This window comes from Antechinus flavipes, chromosome 1 (genome assembly GCF_016432865.1).
Source record: "Antechinus flavipes isolate AdamAnt ecotype Samford, QLD, Australia chromosome 1, AdamAnt_v2, whole genome shotgun sequence".
In the NCBI taxonomy this organism is placed as follows: domain Eukaryota; kingdom Metazoa; phylum Chordata; class Mammalia; order Dasyuromorphia; family Dasyuridae; genus Antechinus; species Antechinus flavipes.
Genome location: NC_067398.1, coordinates 263,414,019 through 263,435,414, shown reverse-complemented (window position 1 = coordinate 263,435,414; position 21,396 = coordinate 263,414,019). Strand labels below are relative to the sequence as shown.

Below are 21,396 nucleotides of genomic sequence, written 5' to 3'. Positions count from 1 at the left end.
GAGCCTTTGATTCCCTTGAAAATGACCAAACTAATGGGAGAAATCCTCTCCCAGCATCTGCAGGGAATCCCTCTCAGTGACTTGAATTGATGAGTTCAGTCATATCTAACTCTTCATGACCCCATTTCAGTTGTATTCAAATATTCATGATCCATTTGAGATTTTCTAGGAGATAATATACTACATGGTGAATATTAAAGTGGTTTACCATTTCCTTCTCCAGTTCATTTTGCAGACAAGAAACAGAGTTAAACAGGGTGAACTGACTTGCCCTGAGTCACACAGCTAATAAATGTTTGAGGTCATATTTAAATTCAGGTCCTTCTGACTACAGGGCCAGCACTTTATTCACTGTATTACCTAAATGCCCAAACATGAACTGATAAACTTCCTTAAATATCCCATTGCCTCACTAAAGTCCTTAGAAGGGAAATTTGTTAGCTCAACCAATCACATTGTTCTCTTAAATCTCATTCAGAGAGCTGTTCATACTTTGTAAAGGAATTACCAACAATGAAGATATTACTATTCTTTGCTTTCCTCAAATGGATTGAAAGGTGGGTTAGACACCTCTCCCTTCTCTTACATTATTTTCTTGGTTTTACTTTACTTTCTTATTTTAGGTAACTTTGTTGTGGTGTATAAAATTCATAGTAAAAGTCTTTTAAAGAAGAAAAGCAAAGGGATTAGGGAATTATGAGCATTAATTTAAATAGGCTGAACTCAAACCTGGTTTTAAAAGTTTGGAGGTGACAGTGGATGGGGATGGGATGATTTGGAAACAATGAAATTTTAGCAAAGGATTCTAAAACTTAAAACTGATCTCACTACTGAGACAACACTCCAAGTTATTTTCTTGTAGTGGGAGGGAAAAGTGGAGGGGATACATTCAAGGACTTAGCTCCCATCTCTCTTTATAAATCCAATATCTATAATAATAGTTTCTCAACCATCTGTTTTACTTCCATAATGTTGTTGTTTGGAGTTTGAGGTTTAACACCAAATGATGAGATTGATATAGGCACCAAATGTTGGGATTCAGTGACATAAGAATTCACAATGGCCATTCTCTTTGCCAAAAGGTAAGTTTATTTAGGAGAAGAGATTATAGACAAAATGAAGAGATACAATATGAAATACATTTTGGAGAGTAAGAGGGTTATCAAAGAAAGGAGTTTGGAAGAATCCATTAAAGGAATATGCCATGAGGGATTGGCAGGCTAAATCCATAGAGGGAATGTAGCACCCTAAAGAATTAATTAGCTATAAAAAGGAGAAAAACACCTTGAGGCATTGGGAAGGGGAAGGAGAAAGAGACCACAAGGCAAAATTCATGGGACTAATCCAAAAAAGGGATTCAGCAAAGATTGTGTGGATCAAGGGCAAAGAGGGTAAATTTAACTTCAGGGGTTTGACTTAATTTGGATTTTCTATTGGACAGAACAAGGTGGGGTTGACCAGGACCTCGGTAGAAGGTGGGATTATAAGGTTGAACTGATTCCCTTCAGTGTTGCCTTGGGGAGTAATTTTATCAGTACTTTAGGCAATCTCTGCCAATCTGTAAGGAATGGTGGGAGAACAATGTTCTATTTTCATAAATGTTGTGATTTGGCTATAAAAATAAGGAATTGGAGGGGGAGTTAAATCTGTGGTTTATACTATCTTGTTTAGTAATAGTGCTTGTAGTCACAAAAGAATTTATTCAAACACAAAGTCAAGATGAAGGGAAGGATTAAAACATCCTGTTAAAATATCTCTGGTAAATCAAATTGTGAGTCAAGGAACTGACTAAACATAGTTTCTGTTAAGGGGACTCAGGCCTAAAACTGACTTAAAACCAGCTGGGGCCAATGACAGGACACAAGCTTCTTTGCAAGCATGCATGTTTAATGAGTCTTATGCAAATTAACTCACATGTATTAACTGGGATTAGTCATCAGCTTTGAACAAGAGAGGTATAATGGGGAAGGAGAACATGAGAACATATTAGGGAATGTATGTAGTGGGAGTAGAATAACATGTGAGATTTCGGAAAGGTCTCCTCTACTGGAAACTCTTCTACTCTTCCTTCTGGGAAGAAGGAGGAGGCAGGGTTAGGGCAGGATTACATGGTATAATTGTGGGTTCTGATATCTGTGAGTTATGTGTGTAACTCCTATGGAGTTTTCACACCAACTCCTGCAGGAGTGTATTAAAAAGTTTTAACTGCTTCACTTATCCTGAGTCTGTTCATTCATTGTATCCTTTTGGGTTTCAGAGTATTATTTCTCATAAACCCTACCTAGTGACCCAGCACTTCATCAATAGTATAAATAAGACACTTGAAATGGTAAAGGAGAGCATTAGAGCTATAATCAAAGGAGAAAGAGTAGGAGAGAGGCAGTTTTATCTTGGGTAAATAATATAATTTGCTGCACAGGGTTATTGTGGGGATTAACAGATGATTATACAAATGTAATATGTGTCAGTTGTTATGAATATTAAGAGTTTCAAAGTGGCCCTATAGAAGAGAGTAAATTAGTTTCTGAGTTTGGCCCCACAGGGCAGTCTTTGAACAATGGGGGAGAAATGCAGAGAGGCAGGTTAAGGTTCAATGTATGAAAGAGTTTCCTATTAGGACTATCCAAAAGTGGAACTGGCTGCCTTAGGAAGTTATAGTGATATGATTTAGGAGAGCAATTTCTAGTCCCAAATAATATGTTTAGGGTTCAACACCAAATATTGAGATTGATGTAGGCATCAAATGTTGGGGTTCAGTCATGTGAACAATTCACAATACCAATTCTCTTTGGCAAAAGATAGTTTATGTAGAAGAGTTGACAAACAAAATGAAGAGATACAAAAGATAACAGCAATGATAAATAGGAAATAGAATTGGGAGAGCATACAGTTAGCAAGGAAATTAGCAATTAATAATGGAAAGGACAAGTTCTCTAGTAGAATGCAAAAGGGAATACCCCATGAGGTTGAAGTATGCCTTAGCTGACAGGCTAAATCTATTTCCTCAGCCATTGGAGAGAGTAGAGCTTCTTCTGATGGAGGAGGAGAAGGGCTATGAAATTTGAAGGTTGGGTCTCCATTTTAGGAATAGGCACAAGCCAGACATGCTTTGTGTCCCTCTTGGAGAGGGTTCTGATTTTCTAAATTTGGCCACTATCACCAGTACTTTCTCTTCTTCCCCTTTTCCCCTCGATGTTTTGCTTCTCTCCCTTCCCCCACTTTAGAAAGTAAGCTAGAAAGTACACTGGGACCAACATGATTATCTTATCTACTCACAGCCTCACTTAAATGTTGACTCATACTCAACAAGTGTATTGTAAATAAAGTACTAAGATTTTGAAGTCTAATCTTGTTACAATGAGTTAGCTCCAAAGGAGGGAATTAAGATTTACCTAAGATTAAGATATGACTTCCCTACCTAAATTTTTGTGAAAACAGAAAAGGCCTTATGAGTGTCCTAAAGACCTGGATACACTGATTACAAAAGTAGGGGCCACACTTACTGTTAATGTTATATATCACAAAATCATACATCTAAAGCTGGAAATACGGTTGTACTGGAGTCAAAAGCAACATGAGAGCAAATTGTTAAAATTCTAGTGTGAACATTTACCTCCTTAAAAATCAGCAAATGGTACACATCAGGGATCATTTTGTTTTGTTGATTTAAAACTTAAGAAAATAATGGAGAAAAATGTTAATGCAAGAATTAAACTTAAAAATGAGGCCTGCAAACCATTTTAAAATTTTTTTGGAGAGCCAATTGTTAAACATTGAAACCACTGTCTGAAAGGGAGCTCAGAAATCATCTTGTCCAACTGGTTCCCAAAAAAGGATCCCCTTATAACAAAATGTATTACCAAGAACTTCACTGATTCACTGATGAATGCTGGAAAGATTTTATCATACATTTTTGCAAGAATTGGTGTTTAGGTTAGCAAGCAAGTTTAGAAATTACAAAGGTAATCTTTTATTTCCTATCCTGAAGCCCAAGGTGAGTGTGAATTTTCACCCCTCCTTACTTCTCACAAGTATCTCCTAGTCTAATTCTCCACCCTTGATGGAGATCTTTCTCTCAAATTTCACATTCCTTCTCCCCCTCCATCAGAAGAAGCTCAGTTCTCTCCAATGGCTGAAGAAAATTGCAGGGTAAGAAAGCTAAGTCAAGATTATAATGGCAAAGTCCAGGAGAGTCAGAAATACCAAAGGAAGGAAAATTATAACAAAGAATGGTTTCCCCTTAAAGATAACTTAAATTCTATTACCACCAAATATCAAATAAGGTTTGTAAGGTACTCTGTCTTCAAAATCTCAATTGTCCTCATGACAATATGTATGGGGGAGGTAGTTGTAAATGTTATTCCAGAGATGAAGAAACTGAAATTCAGAGAGGGTAAGGGACTCTCACTACATTTTCTTTTTTTTTAAATTTTATTTTATAATAACTTCATATTGACAGAATCCATGCCAGGGTAATTTTTTTACAACATTATCCCTTGCACTCGCTTCTGTTCCGATTTTTCCCCTCCCTCCCTCCACCCCCTCCCCTAGATGGCAAGCCGTCCTATATATGTTAAATATGTTGCAGTATATCCTAGATACAATATATGTGTGCAGAACCCAACAGTTCTCTTGTTGCACAGGGAGAATTGGATTCAGAATGTAAAAAATAACCTGAGAAGAAAAACAAAAATGCAAATAGTTCACATTCGTTTCCCAGTATTCTTTCTTTGGGTGTAGCTGCTTCTGTCCATCATTTATCAATTGAAATTGAGTCTTTGTCAAAGAAATCCACTTCCATCAGAATACATCCTCATACAATATCGTTGTCGAAGTGTAAAGTGATCTCCTGGTTCTGCTCATTTCACTTAGCATCAGTTCATGTAAGTCCCTCCAACCCTCTCTGTATTCATCCTGCTGGTCATTTCTTACAGAACAATAATATTCCATAACATTCATATACCACAATTTACCCAGCCATTCTCCAATTGATGGGCATCCATTCAATTTCCATTTTCTAGCCACTACAAACAGGGCTGCCCCAAACATTTTGGCACATACAGGTCCCTTTCCCTTTTTTAGTATTTCTTTGGGATATAAGCCCAATAGAAACACTGCTGATCAAAGGGTATGCACAATTTGGTAACTTTTGGGGCATAATTCCAGATTGCTCTCCAAAATGGTTGGATTCGTTCACAATTCCACCAACAATGCACCAGTGTCCCAGTTTTCCCGCATCCCCTCCAACAGTCATCATTATTTTTTCCTGTCATCTTAGCCAATCTTACAGGTGTGTAGTCTCACTACATTTTCTGCTTAATATGTTCTCCCTCCCTGATCATACATCCCATATTCAAAGATGGTGACTAATCCCACTCTCCTGGTATATCAGTTAATAGTAGAGGTCCCCTGAGCTAGGTCTGAGGTTAAGAAAGAGGAAATATTGGTATTTGAGGCTCTAAGAAGAGATAGGTAAAATAAGGCCATATGGTTAATAAGTGGTGGAGCTCAAATCATCTGACTCTTAAATTAGTGTTCAATCCATGAATGAATTTTTAGTAGATCACACTTAACTCATCTGCTCATATCTGGAGAAGCCCGGAGATGTAGTGGAAGCAGTTAAGGACCTGGAGAAGTAGTGTCAAATAATGGGCTACTGGACTAAGGTTCAAATCCTCTCTCCCATATCGATGCTCTCTGGGAACAGGGGCAAGACATTGAACTCTCAAAGTTTCAAAGTCACAGCCATCCCCTACCCAAAGGCTGTCTTTCAGGTTTGGCCCGTTTTTAATCTTTTTAATCTTCTTACACGCTACTGCACTTTTAAGTATCTGTAATTCAGTAAGACTGGCCTCTGTTGTTGCTTAATAACTGATCAGTCTTCATACCGAGCTGCTTTCACCATCTCCCTTGACTGGAACGTTCACCTACTCATTTCTACTACCTAGCTTTCTAGGCTTCCTTTCAACTCACCTAAAATCCCGTTTTCTTTAAGAAGCCTTGTCCAATCCTTCTTAATCTTAGTGCCTTCTCTCTGAGATTATCTCCAATTTATTTTGTCTTTATCTTGTTTGTACCTACTTATCTTCCCCGTTATACAGTAAGTCCTGGAAAGCAGGGCCTATCTTTTTACCTTTCTTTGTATCTCCAGAGTTTAGCCGTATCTGGCACCGTGTAAGCGCTTAACAAATTTTAATAATCGCTTCTTGACTTTGACTAGGCAGAGCGAGCGCGCGCGCAAACCACACACACACACACACACACACACACACACACACACACACACACACACACGATATTGGGAGGAGCATCAAGGTTCACATTCTCCCATTTAGAGATGAATTTCTTTGGACTCCTCCTCCGTCCTCTCTTAAGAAAACAAGTACTATTGGTAAGATGTACTATTCGTAAGATGTAAGGAAGTTTTTTAGTACTCTCGTTTCTCGACAGAAGCCCAGCAGGGATGAGACAGAAAGGGACTGCCCCGTGCATAAAGACCAAGCGGAAACCCCCCGCATGCATCCTCTGCCTTCATCCTCTGCTGTCTCTCTGGACAGTTCCAGTCCTGCATCCTCCTGTTCTCGCTGTTTCCAAACATCGTCGGCTGCTTGCGTTCTCAGTCACAACATTGCGCTCCGACCCCAGCTGCCCACTGCTACTCCAAACTGACAGCCGCCTAGGCTCGGGTGGAGTTCCTTTCGTCTGGCTAAGGGAGATCCGCGAGAGAAGGGGCGGTGCTGGCTGTAGGAGGCGGATTGGGCGGAGAAGGGACCGTAGAGAAGCTGAGGCCGACTGTCACCAAGCTCCCGCCCCCTACGTGCATTTGCTTTGGCTCGGTCTTCTCCACTTCCTTTACGGTCTCCTGCCTCCGCCCGCGCGCGGCCGCGGGCCTTCGCTTCTCTGCTCCGCTGATCTACGCGGGTGGGCAGCGGGGTCTGGGACGGCTGGAGCTGCGGAGGAAGTCTAGAGCAGGTGAGAGTCCCTGGAGCTGGGAAAGGGGGGACCCCGAGGAACTGGGAAGCACTCGGTGTCTCCAACTCCTCACCTTCCTCTTCCCTCCCTTCCCCCCCAACAAAAACAAAACAAAACAAAACAAAACACACCTTCCCTAAATCCCTTCTCTCTCTTTGTGGCGCGATGGGAAACCTAGAATCTTCCTGCTCCCTAACTTTCGGAGCTTTTTGGGAACCTAGAGGCCCTGAGCTAGGTCTGAGGTTTGGGAAAGCGGAAACATTAGTATTTGAGGCTGTAAGAAGAGAGAGGTATATAACAGGGGGCTCTGGTTCTTCTTCATTGGAAAGTTCCCATTCTCACCCCGTCCCAGTTCAGCCGCCTCAGCTTTGAGCTCTAGATTAGAATGTTGTTGGGGTGACAGTTTGGCCCCCCGGAGAAGGGTAGACTGAGGCAGTATAGACTTTGGGATTCAAGAAGGAAAGAGAGTAAGATGTTGGCTTCCCTCCCTGAACTCTTAACTTACAGTGGTTAGGTTGTTGTCTGTGGGAGCTGTTGGGATTTATTCCTTCTTTTTGCATGAAATGGTCCAGCCAGGCCTTCTTAACTTGGCGTTTTGAAATTTTAGACATTCATGTATATGCACATATAAACATATTTAAATATACTTGTATGTAATATGTGCACATATAAACATGTGGCAGTACAGTATCTGTAATTATAATATATAAACATATGAAACTATTGCATTATTAGTTTCCTTTATAATCCTATGTAAGGTACTTAACGCATTTAAAGACATTCTTCTGAGAAGGGGTCCACAAGCTTTGTTAGATTTCCAAAGGGGTCTTTGACACCAAAAAGAAGGTTAAAAATCACTGTATATTTATACAGTATTTATACCAAAGCTGAGCGGTAACAAACTCTAGAAACAAGGGTTGATCTTGATACAAATAAGGACTTGATGACAGATGGAGAGAGGAAAGCTTTGTTGGTATAATCTTTACAGTTTCTCAAATCCTAAATAAGTGGTCTGGGGAGGACAAAGCTGCCTAGAACAGAAATGAAATAAACAATCAACACAATGTCCCGAAACCTGGAACTATTTATTGCTGGGAAATTGTTTTAAGCAGACCTCAGTTGAAAATCTAGACTTGATGCATAAGAAAAGAATGTTTGCTTAATAAAATGATTTTTTGCTTTATTATAACATTACTGTACCTAATGTTCCTATTACATATGGAGTATTATTTGATTTATAAAAAAATACAGTTTATATGACAGGAATTCAGTAAACACTTGTTGATCAGTATCTCTTAGAAACTTATTTACTTTGTAATGTTAGATGCAACCGCTACCAAATTTGGTCTTTTGATATAAAAGATGATAAATCTTGAATAAGCTTGGGAACTGCTCCAATACAACAGGACTTGAGATAAGATCCTTTTCAGGTTGATATTACAAACCAAATGGGTCACTTGGAGATAGGAGAGAAAGAAGATGACCATGGTTGTAGGCTCAGTTAACCTTTATACCATTTATGTTTGAAGTCCATTTCATTCTTAATGGAAATGTATTGTAGCTACTATAAGGTTAGCATAGTGCTGTGGGTACAGTCAGTTTTTAGAGACTTTGAAGAAATTGGGTGCATAAAGTAATTAAAATTCAGGACAATATGAATCTAGTATTCAAATTCGTGGTATGTATAATAAATAATGGGGAAAGACTAGAAAGGGTAAGATCAGCATCAATGGAAATTGTCAGATCTTTGATGGAGGAAAGCAGGATTTTAGAAATTATGCTCAGTAGCTATAGTACTTTGATTTCATTTGTTGCAGGCCCTTAATTAAGACTTATCTTTCTTCCCTTACAGCAAGAAGTAAACAGAGACATGTGAAATACAGAGTTGGTTTATTCTGTTTACCACCTCGGTGAGAAAGCTTGAACAGAGAAGAAAGCAGGATGGTGAAAATGGAGACCTCCAGTACATCCAAAGATTTGCAGGAGCTGCAGAGGAAGCTAGTTTCATTGATCAATTCCATCCAGAGCAACTCTAAGGTGAGTATGATTCATCTGTTGGCTGCCCAGTGCCAGAATATAACTCTTTATTTATCATGGGTTTTAGAGCTGGAAGGAACCTTTATAAATCATTTAAAATACTAGTTCTGATTTTTTGTTCTTTGTTATTTCAGCAACAATAAAAATGTGTTATAAACTTCCCCAGGGTAATTTAATATGCTACTCTTTAGTTATTTACTGCCTTAGGAGATATTGAAAAAATTTTAGTATGAATCTGTTGGACCATAGACTCAAACAAGCAATGAGTTTGCAAACTGCTAAATGGGAACCACTGAGCTAATCCAACCCCATCACTTTACAAGTGAAGAAATTTAGTCTCAGAGAAGTAACATATTTAGGATCAGATTTGAATTCAAGTTCTCTTATTTCAAATCTACTTTTCTTTCCTTAAACTATATGATTTGTAAATTTTTTCTTATATTATAGGGTAGGTCTTTGTGAAGACTTTTCAAAAAAGGGCCAGAGCTATTAGAAACTTTAGTCTGATTTAATATCTGTTCACTGTTCTCTATCAATTTAAGGTAGAGACAATGGAAACAGTGTAATGAATAGAAAGTTGATCTTAGAACCCAGAAAGGGTCTGATCCAGACTGGAGAGTAACAAAATCCTGATACACAAGTAAGGCCTGATTCCTAAACATCTAGAAACAATTTCCCTTCCAAGGATAGTTTTTAGGTTTTTGTAAAGCTCTCTGAACTGTGGAAAAGATAACAGATTTCACCTCATTTGCATCTTTATAATCCCTATTGTTTTACACAACAGTTGACATATATTAGCTTGGAAAATATAGAGGATATGTTAGATGGTTTATTAATCATCCTGGTTTCTTAATCATTCTCTCACCCCATCTCACCCCCAAGTACCCCTGAGATATTTGCTTAATAGTTTGACAAGTCATCAGTTAATAGATGCTCAAATCCTGAGTTTTATATATTTCTATTTTTGTCATTGACCACAATGCAGACTGCCTGGTTTCAGTGTGACCTCCACCTTTAAATAATTTAAGCAACACTACTTGCCACTATTTTCCTGCTGGTCCTGATTTAGGGAATGGCCTCTTCAAAGGTGTTATCCTAGAAAAGTACTTTAAAGGTATTTGGAAGTAGACACAACCAAGTCCAAAATCTGGGACTCTCACCTGGCCAATGAGCTTTTGCAGACCTATTAACTACTTCGTGTAAAAAGATCCTTCTCTACTCTCTGATTATCTTGACTATTGAGGCTCTTGAACCAAAATTAAATTCGGGGATACAAGGAGAGATTTCTAAGCAAATGTGGTCGATCTAAGAAGAATTACAGAAATCCCCCTTCCTCTGTGAGCTGGATTACTATAGTAAGCAAGATCGACCACACATGTAGGTGAAGTTCGTTATATGGTGTAATTTTTGAAAGTTGCCAGAAAGCCTGCTCCTCCCCCACAATCTTCTCCACCTACTTTTTCTATACTTGAAATGTCCATCAGATTTACTCTTGTTTTAATGCTGTGTTTCTAGCAGATCCCCACAGAAACATAGCAGTTCTAGCTAGAACAGTTACCTTTTATATGCCAGACTGTAGTTAATTCAATGGGCAGAAAGTTATTGTTGTTTGTCCTTTGTTCTTGAAAAGGACCATGATATCAGGAAGGAGATACCATGACATACAAGTGAACTGGATTGAAGGGAGGTTGGGTAAGGTCACTTGCCTCACTTTCCCTTCCAGAGCCACTTGGGTCCCTTGGCCAAATTTAGTTCAGGAGATAGTCCTGGGTACAGAGGGTAACCTTGGCCTTTTTAAACTAAAATCTTTAACGGGTCTCAATTTGACTGAAGCCGCACACATTTAGTCATTAAAACTAGGTAGAAATTGAGACAAAGAATGACTTCTTTTCTCCTAAAGTGTGGTTCCTGGAGTCATGAAGATTTGTCTTCCTGAGTTTAAATTTGGCTTCAAACACCAGCTGTGTGATACTGGACAAGCCACTTGGCCATGTTTGCCTCAGTTTTTTCATCTGTAAAATGAATTGGGGATGAAATAGCAAACCACTCTTTGCAAGAAAAAACCCAGATTGTGTCATCAAGTGTTGGACACTTTGAAAAAGCACTGAACAAATCAGTTAATAAACCTTTATTGTTATGTAAGGAACATTTCACTGTGTGGCTTTGGATATATTAAACAAGGCAAAAGCATAGTTCTTGTCCTCAGGAAGTTCACATACAATAGAGAAGACAAAAAAAAACAAAACAAAACCCACGACTCTATGTACAGGCAAGATATATAGAAAATAGATTAGAAGATTATCTCTGAAGGAGCATTAACTGTGGGGAAAATGGGAGGAGACTAGGAAAGTTTCCTATAAAAGGTAGGAGTATCATAATAGCTAGTTATCACTCTGAAGGGTCCTAGGAACTATAAGAGAAGTTTTAACAAAGGGGAGGGAGTTGAGAAAAAATTGGAGCATGGGGCACTGTCCAGAAATGGAATATTAAAGTAAGATGCTGCAGTCAGATTTAAATGTCTAAAGGAGTAGGGTTAGAGAGGAAAGGCAACCTCAGAAATTTCCCGGGTTTTACCATATATTTAATCAATCTTTCCTTGAATTTGATTTTTGTCATAGCTTCAGAGGACTTAACTGTATTTCAAGATAGGCTACCAAATTGCAAGTTTGGCACTATATGGAAAGGAAAACCCTTCAGAGCTGAATCACGTCATTGCTTAGTTGAAAAGGGACCTCAGAGACCATCTATGTCAAGTTGTATTAAATGATTAATGAATAAATGGATGAATGAAAAGGCATTTAAGCTCTTATGTGTCAAGCACTGGGCTAAGCGGAGGATGAAAGTTGAAAAATGAAACAAACCCTATTCTCAAGATGCTCACATTTCAATTTAAGGAGACAAAAACTAGGTTCAGATTACACTAAACTACTTCAGAAAATCCCAGACCCTTTCATTGGCCTAAATTTTAGATTATCTCTATGGCTTTGTCACATCCATCAGGACATTTCACTATCAAAATTAGATTGACTATCCAAACCTCTTTGATTATTTGACCTAGAGTAAAGTCATGTCAGGACTAAGAGAAAAAGTTCTTCAGGTGCTGTCTCCCCAAAGTGGTTACAATGCTGCCTGACCTATGTAGTAACTCTTTGTCCCCTTTGTTCACAGGTGATTGCCTTTATGAACTCTCCAGTTGGTCAATACCTAGATAAACATCCCTTTGTTGCCTTAACCTTGCTGATGTTTATTATGGTATCTTCCATTCCTGTTGGATTCTTCCTGCTGCTTGTGGTCTTGATGTCTCTGGCAGCCTGTGTTGGAGTTATATTAGTGGAAGGTATTTCATATTTTCTCTTCATAAAATGGATTAGTCCATAGGATCTTTTTTTTTTTTTTTAATAACTTTGTATTGATAGAACCCATGCCAGGGTAATTTTTTACAGCATTATCCCTTGCATTCACTTCTGTTCCGCTTTTTCCCCTCCTTCCCTCCACCCCCTCCCCCAGATGGCAAGCAGTCCTTTACATGTTGAATAGGTTACAGTATATCCTAGATACAATATATGTGTGCAGAACCGAATAGTTTTCTTGTTGCACAGCGAGAATTGAATTCAGAAGGTATAAATAACCCGGGAAGAAAAACAAATGCAAGCAGTTTATATTCATTTCCCAGTGTTCTTTCTTTGGGTGTAGCTGCTTCTGTCCATCTTTAATCAATTGAAACTGAATTAGCTTTCTTTATCGAAGAGATCCACTTCCATCAGAATACATCCTCATACGGTATCATTGTTGAGGTATATAATGAACTCGTGGTTCTGCTCATTTCACTTAGCATCAGTTCATGTAAGTCTTTTCATTCCTCTCTGTATTCATCCTGCTGGGTCATTCCTTACAGAACAATAATATTCCATAAGGTTCATATACCACAATTTACTCAACCATTCTCCAATTGATGGGCATCTATTCATTTTCCAGTTTCTGGCCACTACAAACAGGGCTGCCACAAACATTTTGGCACATACAGGTCCCTTTCCCTTCTTTAGTATCTCTTTGAGGTATAAGCTCAGTAGAAACACTGCTGGATCAAAGGGTATGCACAGTTTGATAACTTTTTGAGCGTAGTTCCAAATAGTCCATAGGATCTTAAATGTAGCATTAGAAGAACCCTTACAAATCACCAAATAAATTCAGTCTGCCCACAGTAAAAAGACAGTTTGGTTTTAGATGGCAAGGAGGTCTAACTAATAGCTTACAATAGCTGAATGGTCATTCACTGTGTTTAATTCTCAGACCTTTATTATCCAAAATGAAAAACATAGAATAGCTCCATGCTGAAGCAGCCTTCCACTTCTTTATGTTTATGCCTCATCCCTGTAACCATATTTTCCTTCTACCCCTTTTCTCATTGTTCCAGATCTTTAAATGCCAAGAAGGAAGTATAGAGCTAGAATCTTTGCCTCAATTGCTACTTAGCCTTAATCACTGAATGAATGCAGCTTCAGTCCATACTGAGACCTGTTGAAGATCTTAGGTTGAAAAGGCCAAGATCTTCCATTGCATCCAGGGACGTTTCCAGTTGGCCAAGATCTCCCATTGCATCTAGGGCCATTTTCAATTGTCTCGATCCATATCTAGTCACTAGACCTAGATTGCTGTGGAGGGGAAAGTGAAGCAGATGACCTTGCACAGGCCTTCCTCACTTAAATCTAACTCACTTGCAAGCCATAGCATCATTTGTCTGATGTCATGGTCTTCTTCTGAAACCAAACAAAACAAGAAGTACCTACTCTGTTCCAGGCATTGTGCTAAATGTGGGGGATGCAAAAACAGACAAAAGACAGTTTTTGCCCTCCAGGAACTTACTATCTAATAGGTGAGACTGTTCCCATCAAAGATATACAAAGCAAACTATATTCAGGATAAGCAGGAAATAATTAATAAAAGGAGGGCACTAGAATGAAGAGGGAATGGGAGACAGGTGGCACAGTGAATAGAGCACTGTCCCTGCAGTCAGAAGGACCTGAGTTCAAATCCAGCCTCAGATACTTACTAGCTGTGTGACCTTGGACTAGTCACCTAACCCCTATTATTCTTCACCCCCAAAGAAGGTATGGGAAAGAGTTCCTGTAAAAGATGGAATTTTAGTTGAAACTTAAAGGAAGCCAGGGAAGTCTAGCCCAACACCCACACTTTTACAAAAGAGGAACTGAGTCCCCAAGCTTAAATGTCTTTCCTAAGGTTACTCAGTTGAATAGCATTTATTGAGCACTATTATATGCAATATTATGTCTATTCTAATAAAATCTTTTAGACCAAGTATTTCTGGTTAAAGTCAGAATACCCTTTTATTTTTTATCTTCCCCACATACAATTCTTAATGCATATTAGAAATTATTTGTCATAATGGAATCCTTAACTAGTTCTTTGAAGAGAGGATTTTATCTCTGTCATATTTTTTTCCTTTATTTTTCTCTGGAAAGTACTTAGACTTTTCAGATGACAAGTACTCTGAAAACATAAGATCTCCATGTCTATACTCTTTCTATCCTTCCTTCCTCTTCCTCCCTCCCCTCCTCATCTTTGCCCTTGGGGCAGAAGAGAACTCTTTACAGATCTCTGCCTCTAACTCAGGTGCAGTCACCATCAAAACATAGGAATCACAACATGGTACCATTAGCTCCAAACTCAGTCCTTGTGCTCTCCTGGGTCCTTTTATAATGGGTATTCTCCTCTCTTTCCAGGATTCGTTATATCTGTGGGCGGCCTCACCTTGCTTTGTGTACTATGTGGCTTAGGTTTTGTGTCCCTGGCCATATCTGGAACACTCAGTGTGTGCTACGTGGTGCTCTCAAGCCTCACCAACTATTGGTTCTCTTTCAGGTAAATATTAACATAAGAATGTAACTTCTTTATTTGAAGATTTTTCTAAAAATATGTATAACAACTTGTGATTACTTTTCAGATCAGGAGTGCTTAACCTTATGTCTGTGAAGTTTTAAGAAAAAAAAATTGGATGACTGGATTTTAAAATAATTGGTTTCCTTTGGGATTTTGTGTATTTTATTTTATATATTGAGAAACATTATTCTGAGAAGGGGTTCATTGGCTTCCTTAAACTTCCCAAGGGATCCATGATACAAAAATGGTTAAGAATTCCCATCTTTTGCCATGTATCAAGCTCAGGAGTAGTTATAATATTAGTTGGATCACTTCTATGCTTATATGGATGGACCATGTAAAAGAATTCTTCCTAAGGCCCATTCTAACTCTGAATATAGGACCCATTAGTTTTACAATTAGTCTAAACAGTCATTTATTAGGTACCTGTTATGTTCTGCATTCTGTATTAGGCAATGGGAATATGAAGATAATTGAAATTTTCTGCCTTGGGAGATTAGGGAAATGTGCTCATATAAAAATTTATGAAATAAATAAAAAGGAACTTTTCATGGAGGAGGCACTAGCAGCTAGGGTTGTGGGGAGATCAGGAAAATCTACCTCAGGGTAGGAGATGGCATTTGATTTAAATGCTGAAGGAAAGCAGAGATTCCAAGGGACAGAGGTGAATACGGAAGGCATGAGGAAACTGAGTCAGGCAGCAGTTGTTACTTGTTCAGGTAACATAGCAAGTCAATCCCTGAGACTAAATTGGATCTCAGGTCTCCTTTTTTTTTTTCTTCCCTTAGCTGAAGCAGTTGGGGTAAAGTGACTTGCCCAGGGTCACACAGCTAGGAAGGGTTAAGTGTCTGAGGTCAGATTTGAACTCAGGTCCTCTTGACTTCAGGGCTAGTGCTCTATCCACTCAAGGCTCCTTGATTCCAGGCCTGGCATTCAGTTGTACCATCTAGCTGTCCTCAGAGCGGGTCTTCAAGTTCACTTAAGGCTACATGTTGGCCTGGGTGGGAAGACAGGCACTTGGAAGCAGGAGGACTCTGCCATAATATCTTCTCCCCACCCAAATATATGTATAGCAATCTCTGTTGCTATGCACAAAAAAAGTAATTTACTTTAGTTGATTAGTGCCTTCCCTCTACATTCCCCTTGAATCTGGGTATTGACATTTCACTCAGGCTGAAAATGAAGAGGCCCCTCTTGGATCTGGAAAGTTTTGACATCTTTTGCTTCCAGTCCAATTCCATTTTCCCTCCCCCATCCAATACCGCCTCCCCAGCCCCCACATATTGGTACATAGTATGGGCACCTAATTGGCTTTATAACCGTATTTTTACTAGGAACTGCTAGACTCTAGTGCTGTAGCAGTTTGCATCCTCCCTCAATAGCAGGACTTAAAGGAGTATGTGACCTCCCCTTACAAGCTGGTACCTTTTGAATGCATGCCCAGTGCTGGTTCAGCAGCCAATCAAAAGAACATTTCTTTACAACATGATTGACGAACCAAAAACAGTCATAGAATACCTAGGTGGGCTCCAAAGTAGAGATAAAACCCCCTTCTATTCCTTGTCAAGGACTGAGCCTTCATTAGGCAGTTCTCTATAACCAGCATATCTTTGATATATTTATGGATTTGGTTCTAGACCAACACAATAAAGCATTTTTTGCATTTTTTGGTTTTCTGGTACATGTAAAAGTGATGTTTATAATATACTAAGTACATAATAGTACTATGTCTAAAAAACAATGTATATACCTTAATTTAAAAAAATACTTTATTTCTTAAAAAAAAGCTAACCATCATCTCAGCCTTCAGTGGGTTGTGATCTTTTTGCTGGCAGAAGGTCTTACCTTGATGTTGATGACTGCTGACTGATCAAATGAAGGGTGAGGTGAATTTGGCTATTTCTTAAAATAAGGCAACAAAGAAGTTTGCTGCATTGATCGACCCTTTCCTTTGAAAATTTAAAAGCCATTATTGGTTTTTGATTGGTCTAATTTCAATACTGTTATGTCTTAGGGAATAGGGAGGCCTGAGGAAACAGGAGAAAGGGGAATACTGAGTCAGTGAAGCAGACAGAACACACATTTATCAAGTTAGCCATTTTATACAGTTAATGGTTCATGGTACCCCCAAACAATTACAATAGTAACATCAGTGATCACAGATCACCATAACAAATATAGTAATCATAATGGTAAAAAAAAAAAAACTTTAAATATTGTAAGAATTACCAAGCCCTATATAAATACATGACATTGGAAAAATGGTGCTGATAGATATACTCTTTGTAGGGTTGACAAACCTTCAATTTACAAAAAATGCATTATCTGTAAAATGCAATAAAGCAGAACACAATAAAAAGAGGTATGTTTACCTGTATGTACATATGAATTACATATGTATATATGCACACGTAAAACATATTTGTATACACACATAACAATCATTTTATGTCCCAGGATAATGGCGCAGCTTAGTGAAGAAGTTCAAAGAGCATCAGAAATAAGAAAGTGGTTCAAAACCACTGTGTAATTATAGACAAATCACAACCTCTCTAGACCCTCAGTTTCTTATTCTGTAAATTAGAAATATTATTTTTATTACCTACAAATACATAGGACTGTTGAAGAAAATTTAAAATGATTAATTCCCAGCTCAAATAGAAAGTTTACATTTTTGTTCTGTTTTGTTTTCTTTTATTTGGGGAGGCAAAGAAGGTAAAAGATGGGAGGGAAAGAAAATCAATGCTTGTTAATTGAAAAAAAAAAGTAAAAAAAAGGGGCAAAAGCCTTCCTCTCCTACCCACCTTCATTGCTCAGGTCATCTTCCTTCACTTCTCCCACCAGATTCTAGTCTTGGAGAGTTCTGACAACAACTACTGTTCTATTAATGTTATATGATTTTTAAGAGAAGTTCGAATCCGCTTTTATAAATGATGCTTTCAGGCTCAGTTAAAGTAAAGGTAAAATTTAATTATACAATGCACGGGATAGAATGCTTGCAATAACAACACATACAGCAAATAATACACAAGAGGCAAAGAATAATAAGGATTATGATTAGGATAGCAGAGAAAGAGAGAGAATACATTACTCAGTACGATCGAGGGAGCTTCAACTCTAATTGGACGGCTGGGAAGGCCCCAATATTTCAGCCTGTGAGTCTCGATCGGGAAAGTCCTAGGCAGATCGTCATCTCCATAGGTGAGGCTTCAAAGTGGAGAATGCTTTGCCCACTCTTTATAGGGGTCCAAACAAAGAAGGCTTTGGGCCAAATGAAGACCTCATCTAAGACAAGGACGCACCAACTAGGGCTCCAGGTGGTTATAATCAAATGTTGCATTGATAAGGAGGCCAGTCCTTATCAACAGCAACAGTTCCAAGGAGTGGCGAGTTCCTGGAATCATATAATTGGAGCTAAAACATCGGTGGTACATGCCTGTCTTATAATTAAAAAGGAAAGAGTTGAAATATATGTTCTTATGGGTCAAGGAACGGTCAGGTTTTCATAGGAGAAGGAGTTAAAATATATGCTTTTGGGGTGAGAGAGTAGTCAAGTCCTCACAGGAGGAGTCACATCTTTCCTCAATTGAATTCTCATGGTTTACATGGGAATTAGGTTCATATGGGGAAAGTCACGTCCTTATAATGATTTGAAATGAACTTACTACTAATAAGGAGATTTCTTATTCACCTACTCTTAGGGAAGTCTTACTCACCAGCAGACAATGAAAAAGTAAAGAAATTTTAAGATCCCCTCTGTCTTCATCACCTCCATTCTCTATCACTTGTTGCTCTGTAGCAAGTCTGTGAAATTGGAGGTGAGATTGCACTGGTTTCTTTCAGCCAGATATATGGTCTTTGAGGTTTGTGGGGCAAGTATACTATTGTTAGATATGGAAGAGATTCATGGAGTGCTATAGAAATACTGCCCAATTTTCTGTTCTCCAATCTAACTACATTAGGCCAAAATACCATCATTTGAGGCTTAAATTTTGGGGGTTGAACTATTATACAAATTTAGGAGTACTTCACTCATAAGCTAGAATGCATTTTATAGTAATATCTTTGTAACAAGCAGCTTGCCACCACTGAATAATCTAGTGCTTAGCACAATACTTGGCTTAATCTATATTATAACAATGGTAATAATAGCTAACATTTTTATATTGCTTACTGTGTGCCAGGCACTATACTAAGCAATTTGTAATCATATCATTTTATCCTCACAACCACCTTGGGAAGTAGGTGCTATTATTATTCCCATTTCACAGGTGGAGAAATGAGGTAGACAAGTTAGATGATTTGCCACAATCAGTTAGCTAGTAAGTGTCTGAGGTCAAATTTGAACTCAGGAAAATAACTCTTCCTGACTCAAGGTGACACTATACCACCTAGCTGCCCTACTATACTACTTCAATAATTCATTAAAAGTTTACCTTTATATCTATGTAGAATAATTGAGATATGATTATATCTATATAAAAGAGAAACATTATATCTTTAAAATAGTGATGATACTATAGGAATAAAATATGTAACCTTGTATTCATGTAACCTTGTTATAGTTATTTTTCTATCAGTCAGAATGGCAAGATACAAAGACTAAATAAATAATAAAAGACTAAATAACTCCATACTGAAGAACTAGGAACACTAATCTCTACACTTGTCCCTAACACTAATTCATTCATTTAAGCAGTTCATTTGATCTACCCTAGGCTCTTTATTTTCTCATCTGTAATAATAGTAATTATAATCATAATCATAATGGTTAATATTTATATAGTACTTAAAGATTTGCAAAGTATTTTTAAATATTATCTCATTTGGTCTTACAACAATCCTGGGAGGTAGGTACTATAATTATTCTCATTTTATAGATGAGGAAAATTGAGGCAGGCGGTGCTTAAGTGACTGTTTAGAATCACCCAGCAATTGAGTTTCTGAGGTTGAATTTGAACTCGGGTCTAATTGACTCCAGATCTAATGCTAGGATTATTGTGCCACTTAGCTACCTGTAAAATGAGCCCAACAGGTGTGTGGTAACAAGGAATGGTAAAGAGAGATAAGTAGTTCTGTACACACTAACAAAGTCTTAGGACTGACTCTTCACTTCTTATTTTGCAGCACGCTAAAGCATCAGCAAATCCTTGGAAACAAGTGCCCAGTGACCGTCCAAAATCCTGACTCTACAAGACATGACTGAAACCAAGACTTTATTTTAAAGGCTTTAGGGGTCATATTGTGTTTACGACATTGGATTATGGCTTTTTTCAGGGTGCAGGACTAATAGGATTAGTAGGTGATCACCACCATAGAAATATTCTTTAGTATTTTCAGGTTGATTGTTGAAGGATCTCTGGGACAACAGGATGCTGGCAGATTCACACGGTCCCTTCATGTTGTTGACACAGCTACAGTCAGGAAGGCTTTATCAAGGGGCCATATCCACAAGAGCAGTACCAGCAAGTCTTGAAAATGACACAATTCCCTCCTTTTCCCCATCCTTCTTCCAAAGTAAAAAAAAAAAAAATCTTCTCCCAAACAGGGAGGCTGCTAGTATTTTGAAAAATCCCAAATCTAAGCCTTAAGACATCTTCCTAGGGGCTCGACTTGTAAAGATGTGGGACTTTATTCAAAACATATTGGCTACTTATTGTGTCTTCTTCCATTTGGAGTCTGGTAATGAAGAGAAAAACACTTTAAGCCTTAATTGTTTTTATCACAATAATAATATGGAGGTACTTTAGCAGCCACTTGTTCAAGACTGAAATTCTCTTATTGGAATTTATTGTTAAAGATATTTGACTGTAAGGAATACACTCCAAATGTGTACTGTTAATCTTTTTTAATGGTTTAAAAAAAGTATTTGTGCATTAATTTGGGTGGGATATTGTTTAAAGAGTTTGCTCTATTCGTCTGTTTCCTGGAAAATATATGTAAAAGGACTTATGTTAGCACTTCTGTTCCTGTGGTGATGCATTATTTGCCATGTTACTTTATTAAACTAAATTCTATTTATTTACTTTGACTTTTAATCTTTTCTTAGTAGCTTGGGTACTAGCCAGTGTCTCCATAGAATTAAATAGTCTGCATTTCAGAAAAGTTGATCAGTCTTTATTGGTTACACTACTTTAATTAATTTAATAATATTGAAGTCACTTCATGAGCTCCAGCTTTTCTTTCTCCACTTTACTGTAATTCAGGAGTTCTAGACTTTTTTTTTGAAATGGATCCATTTAGTAGTCTAGTGAAACCTATAGATTTTTTTTTTACATTTTAATAGTATTTTATTTTTCCAAATATATGCAAATTTAGTTTTCAACTTTCACCTTTGCAAAACCTTGTGTTCCAAATTTTCCTCCCTCTTTCTCACCTTGCCCCCTCCCCTAAACAATCCATAAATAGGGTAAGCATTTTCAGTTCTTCTAAACATATTTCCATATTCATCATGCTGTGCAGGAAAAATCAGATCATAAGGGAAAAAAA

The 21,396-nt window shown here is 38.0% G+C and overlaps 1 protein-coding gene across 3 annotated transcripts; it reads left to right on the top strand.

Annotated features, from left to right (window-relative positions):
- Positions 1-462: 462 nt before the first annotated feature.
- LDAF1 (lipid droplet assembly factor 1) lies at positions 463-20,932 on the top strand. 3 transcript variants are annotated; one of them, XM_052001356.1, is made up of 5 exons: positions 463-557; positions 8,825-9,009; positions 12,178-12,346; positions 14,751-14,889; positions 20,035-20,932. In XM_052001356.1, the coding sequence occupies exons 2-5, from the start codon at positions 8,914-8,916 to the stop codon at positions 20,111-20,113; spliced, it is 483 nt and encodes a 160-aa protein (XP_051857316.1). In that variant the 5' UTR covers positions 463-557; positions 8,825-8,913; the 3' UTR covers positions 20,114-20,932. The 3 variants fall into 3 exon arrangements, with proteins under 3 accessions (XP_051857316.1, XP_051857301.1, XP_051857309.1); XM_052001349.1 differs by lacking the exon at positions 463-557 and adding an exon at positions 6,479-6,972; XM_052001341.1 differs by lacking the exons at positions 12,178-12,346; positions 14,751-14,889; positions 20,035-20,932 and adding an exon at positions 6,451-6,972 and having other exon boundaries at positions 477-557; positions 8,825-8,918.
- Positions 20,933-21,396: the final 464 nt, after the last annotated feature.